General features: G+C 38.4%; 1 protein-coding gene across 1 annotated transcript in view; it reads right to left on the bottom strand.

Annotated features, from left to right (window-relative positions):
• Nucleotides 1-317: 317 nt before the first annotated feature.
• CEP85L (centrosomal protein 85 like) overlaps nt 318-6,041 on the bottom strand; it is a 105,877-nt gene continuing 100,153 nt past the window's right edge. The window contains exon 13 of the mRNA XM_030447275.1: nt 318-4,772. Within this exon, the coding sequence (XP_030303135.1) occupies nt 4,609-4,772 (164 nt within the window). The 3' untranslated portion in view covers nt 318-4,608. The remainder of the gene's footprint in view (nt 4,773-6,041) is intronic.

The raw sequence follows: 6,041 nt of genomic DNA, 5'->3' as shown, positions 1-6,041 counted from the left end.
GTCTGCATCCAAAATGGACAACAGCAGTACCTGTCTAAAAAAGGAACAGGGATTTAACTTTACAAGGAACTCTGCTCTAAACTACTTCCATTACATTCATACAACATTTTGCTACCAAAGCCTTGTTCTTTTTTTATTAAAGAAAAAAAAAATGCTGTGAAGTGAGATCAGTCAGCAGATATTCAAGCAGAACTACAGACCACTGAAGGGAGGGGTGTTGGGAAGATATCCTGCGATTCCTTGTCTCCTGCCCTTGGCCCAGCTTTGGTCACTTTTGTCACATGCCAGATATTGGACAAATGAGAAGCATGAAGAAATCACTTTTGTTACAAAATTTATTTTTGCTTTGTGGATACAAATCCCAAACATCAACAAACAAATTCCAGTGGAAAAATACCAGTCATTAACAATGAAAACTTTTATTATTATTTAATAAATAGAACTTTGGCATTCAAAATTCTAGCTGTAAACCCTACTTTTAAAAAAAAATTTACAAAAAGAGGCAAGAACAACAAGCCTAAAGCTGAGCCAGCCAGTGGCTCCTTTACTTTTTACAATGAACACATTGTGATTAAGTCATGACAACTCTATTTACATATGAGGTATTCTGAGCGGTTCAGAAATTGAACCCAATTTACAAAACTACCAGTCTACAGGGACTGATCCAGTACATATGTCAGCTGTGCTTTTAAAAGATAGCTCTAGACACTCCTCCCCACTGAACTAATGATATACTGTAATTAATATACACAAAATAAACAGATTATGACTTGAGTTTCCTGCTCACGCTTCATGTTAAAAGAAAAGCTGCACACTACCACCAGACCAGCCCAACATTCAAAGTGTACACCTAGTACCCAGTTGAAGTACTTCTGTTTGTAGACATTACGCAAGAGTTCTTCCTACAAAAGCTTATAAACAAAATAGTGGCAAGTAAGAGGAAAAGAAGGTGCAGTCATCAGCATCCTAACAACCTATCTAAAGTTCAAGGGGAATATATGCTTACTTCAGGCAAAAAAAAGGCACAAAGGTACGTAGCCGTGGAATTAATATTGCTAAAGAGCTACTGGAGTACATCATCCCTTTAGATAATAACCATTGATCTGCTCAGAAGATATTTTCCCCACCCATGACAGAACTCAATGAGAGGAGCCCAATTATACCTCCAACTCCACCTACATTAACATCATGGAAAAGGACAGAGAAAACTGGAGCCAAGTATCCCATGAGGAGAGACTGCAGCATGGCAATGCTGCCTGTGCTAGATCAGCAGGGGGAAGGAAGCCTTGGAGGAAGAGTTTACTGTCTTTCCTTCCTTGTGCTCTTACCCTGCAAGAAAAATGTCCAAAAAAAGCCAGGCAAGCAAGGGAAAAGGGAAAAAAAGCAAACCTTTTTAAGTGAAAAAGACAAGATTTCAGGTCTTATAATGACTTTGTGGCTACCAGCAGGTTCGAATGCTGGAGCCTGAGTGGGTGGTTACAGCAATTTCCACAATTTTATACACTATTACACTACAAAGCTGCACACTGGAGGTTAGCAACCAAAACCACATTTACACAACTGAGCTGCATTACTTCTATTTAGTAAATACATTATCTATAGCTTGTCCAAAGACAGTTTCTTTCCAAGCCTTTTTCAAAATACATTCTTGAATACAGTAGTTACTGTAAATATATTCTAAAGAACTGTACATATTCAATCTGAAACTACATTAAAAAGTTGCTGTACAAACTTTCTGACAGCCAGCAGGGTACAGTATCCATTCACTAGCTGTTGTTTTTCAGCCCTTGAGATTGTCTAATAGCTACAGCAAAAAGTTGTCATGACTAAATCTAAGCAATTCCAATTTTAACATTCATTTATCAACTCTGTATTAAATACACTGAATGAGACCACACACACTAGTTTAACCAATTAAACAATCATGCATATCTTAGACAAAGCTTATTCCTTTTTAGAGGCATCTATAAACTGATGCATATTTAGTAACTGCTACTATTACAACAGGTCATATTTTAAAAAATCAAAGCAAAATACTGTATCACTGTAGACAGTCAATTGGTAGTCTGCATCTTTGGCTCATAACTCCATCATTTACCTCCCTACTTTAATTTGACTGAGGCAGAGAAACTCAGGGATTTTTAAAATCAAGTGCTTTAAAGTCAACATAAATATTACAGGTTCCATAAGAAAAGTATTACTTTGCAGGATTACTGCAATCAAAGCATTACAAATAAAATAGGACCTCCTTCCTGAGGGACTACATGAAGCACATGAAAGCTCCTGAAGTGCTTTGCAAATGGAAGTGACTGATCTCAACTCTGCAGTACAGTATCATCATTTACCAGGAGGGACACTGGAGGAACACCAGCCACATCACCAGCTTAATTGCTTTAAGTGACTCAAAAAATCTCCTGCTCCTCTCTAATTGATCTGGTAAACTCCTTGTTATTTCCACCAAGTCTCGAAAAATGCATTGCATGGTTATTTTTTTTTTACAGGGAAAACAATTCCATCTAAGGAAATAATAACGTGGAACTTAGGTGTTTCCTGTCTCCTAATGCATGTATTTAATTACCTGAAATGCTACTGTAGAATTCTGATACGAGACATGCCATAAATTGGAGACTACTATTTTACTGCCGGGACAAACCCAACAAACTACACCAAAGGAATGAGTTGAGGCCCTAGTCACAAAAGCCAGTATTGTTACACATACAGGAAACTGTGAAAACCCATTTGTGTAAAGATCCTTATTTTCAGTTTTGCACTAGTGTAGAAGTACACCTTCAAATCTACAGAAAGCATAGAAATTAAAATAACATGGCCTTGTTTTTTACCTTTAAGTCGAGATACCAGCCAATTTCACATAAGATTTTGTCCAGACACTGCTTTAGTACTCCCAGGAGCTGAACCTATCAGATTAATCTATCTGAAAACACCATGTAGCAATAATATAAGTAACACTATTTTTTACACATTAATCCATGTGTAGGTTCAGGATGGAGAAAACTGTCAAATAAATAAGTCGATACAGCTAAAAAAAAAAAATGAAATCACTAACTTGTAAAAACATGAACTGTTTAACAATGAACAGAAAGCAAGACATCATGTTGAAATGGTAACAAGTCTACATTGTTATGCCATTTTCTATTAACAGAAATATAATCAGAAAACTCAAGATATTAACACTTGTGCCATAAAAATGTTACTGTAAAATCTATTTGGTTCTAAACACTAAGCTTTCTAAGAGATTTCTGCTGTTATCCATGCTACAGGGCAGTTGACTGACTTACACCTTAGCCATTTGAAACTTTCTTTTAATACCATATCTGTAACTGATGCTCATATCTTTTCTGAACAGTGTGATTTGAGAGTGCTTTTGCTCTTTCCAAGTTTTTGTTTCCTTCACTTAAACACTATTTTCACAGCATGCAAAACTCTGCAGCTAATGTGCAGCAATGTTCCAGGAAATTAGAAGGGTTAAGTGTGTCATCTGTCCCCTGGGAATGAAACAGCACTGCCAAGTGAAACCTGCTGAATAAACTATGGAACATGATCTTATTTTTTTAATGTAACTGCTTCCTACATAAATGGAGAAATTGAGAATTCCCAAACGATGTGGAAAATTTTGCAGTCCTCAGGTAACCGAGTGCTTAATACTGCTAAGTGGACACAATCTGTTCTGAGCCCTGATTTTGCCAAGTGCCAAACACCCACTTTGTAGCTGTGGTGAACCACCACCTCAACCATTTTATACAACTTCATCAAAGATCTTCAGGGACAGAACATGGACCAGCTACATTTCAAAATGGTGATGACCTAATGGAAAAATAAGTATGACAGAAACACTCAGAGTCTTTTGTTTTGCTTTGTTTTTTCCCCGACAGCCACCTACTCTGCTGCAGTTTCATGCCTTCCACCTTCTCTGGGATTGTCACAGGCTTCGTGTTATTGAAATGTCTTCCAGCAATGTGAGGGTGCTTAAAACAATCTGATAACTGTATATTTTATGGACTTCATTTGCATAAGGGAGTTAAAACATCATCTTCTGCTACTGGGCAAACAAGCTAGACATCCATCACTAAAACAAACATCTTTCCTGTATCAAATTTTTTTACTAGAAGATCGTTCCAATTGCAATTCCTGGAGTGAACTGCAGTTGCAGAAGTCTCTGACTTCACCATATATAGGCTACAGGTCCTTCGACCCTCTGCTCTAATTTCAGAACATAGATCATGCCATACAAACCCTTGATGAAGGAAAGGACAGAGAGCAGTAGCAGCACTGCTGCTTTCATGCTCTGATTACAGAAATCAGGTGAAGTAATAAAATGAGCCCCAAGGAAGGAAACAGAGTATCCAATTCAGTAATTCTTCACAGCTTGTTCCTACATTCAGTAGTTTGGAAAAAACATTTCTTGTGGTTTGCACCACTCTATTGAAAAGATGACCCTCCCCACCAGAGTCCCGAGATCAAATATGCACAGTCTTCAAAGAGATGCATGTGCAGGGCTATTTGCAGTTTTCTGATATGGCTCCTTAATAGAAATGCAAAGACCTGTGACACAGCAGCATTTAATAAGTCATTTGCTTAGATGAAATGTTGTCACTGAGTAATGCAATTGTCCCCCATGTCCTGAGCATAACGATCTGATATTATAGTCCTTAATTCATCAATATCCTTTCGTAACTGGCAAACGTCCAAGAGCTTCTTCGAAAGGGTTTCTGTGCTGTGGTAGTTTTCATTCTCTTCAGCTGAACAGCTCAGTGCTATGAAAAACAACACAGAAGGTTAAAATAAGTGTGCTCTGTGAAAACTTCAACTACTCAGTCCACTTTGAAATAAGGGGTAGGTCACTTTTAATTACATCCAGGCAAATGATGCCTTACTATGATGAAAAGTCAACAAAACGTAGTACCACGTGAACTTAAGTTCAGAACCTGTCAGTGTTTCCCTAAAAGATAATTTTTTCTGTTTTACCAAGATCTAAACTTGCTAAAAGTTTGACAGATCTCAGCATTTGTGAGAAAACTGGGTACAACAGCCATTTCCTCATGGTCCTTTTGTTGATTTCTGATCCACTCAGAAAACAGAAATAAGAGAGCTTGGGAAACAAGGCCATGTAAGATGAGACAGTAAGTACTACAGATATGCTGCACTATTCATTTTGCTGGCTGATGCTGGACTTTTAGATTGACAGAAGCTGCATTGCCCATTCAGGGGTCACAAAGCAGATGAGTATCTGGCATGCAGTAGCTCTTGCTGCACAGGACACTTTACTTGTACCTTTCTACCTTGCTGCTGGTCCAGTTCAGCAGCCAGTCTATGTGATTATTTCTATTTATCAGTTCAAAACCAATAGTTAGATACATTATATAGTTTAAAAAAAAATTTTTAAAAAGGTAATTGTTTATTGAACTTGTTGAGAGAAGATACCTAGCACAAACTAACCATGCTGAAACTTTGTCTGACTGGCTTTAACGTGTATTTCAAATTTCCTGGATCAGAAAGGGCCAAAGACTACATGTGCCATTAACACTGCTGGAGATAAAGTTGCCTATCATGAGGTTAATCTAACACGCACAGATACCCCCACCACAAAACCAGACATACAGACATTCAAATACTAGATGTATTAATTTTTTGACCCCAAGAGCCTTAAAATAAACCCATGAGATGTAGCCACACCGGGCCTGCTTATGCTTCACCATGAGATGTAGCCACACCAGGCCTGCTTATGCTTCACCTCCCTCATAGTGAGTTCATAGGGCAGAACATGACTGACAGAAAAGCATCAATTAACCCTCAGGGTGACCACAGTGTGTCTCGGGAGGGATGGACACATGCCTACACACCCCTCTTTTCCAGGGGGAAGAATATCCATAATCAGGTGCATATGAAGAGCCAGCTACCTGCTCTCCTGACTTGGCAAGAACCTGCGCAGTTATACACATTTAGCAGCCCAGGTGCACTACAAGCTCAGCTCTTCCAGAGAGCTGCAGAAGCATGGTTCACACACAAATACTCCAGCTGCATAG

Source organism: Calypte anna, chromosome 3, assembly GCF_003957555.1.
Source record: "Calypte anna isolate BGI_N300 chromosome 3, bCalAnn1_v1.p, whole genome shotgun sequence".
NCBI classification, from domain to species: Eukaryota; Metazoa; Chordata; class Aves; order Apodiformes; family Trochilidae; genus Calypte; species Calypte anna.
This window is presented reverse-complemented; position numbering and strand designations above follow the sequence as displayed.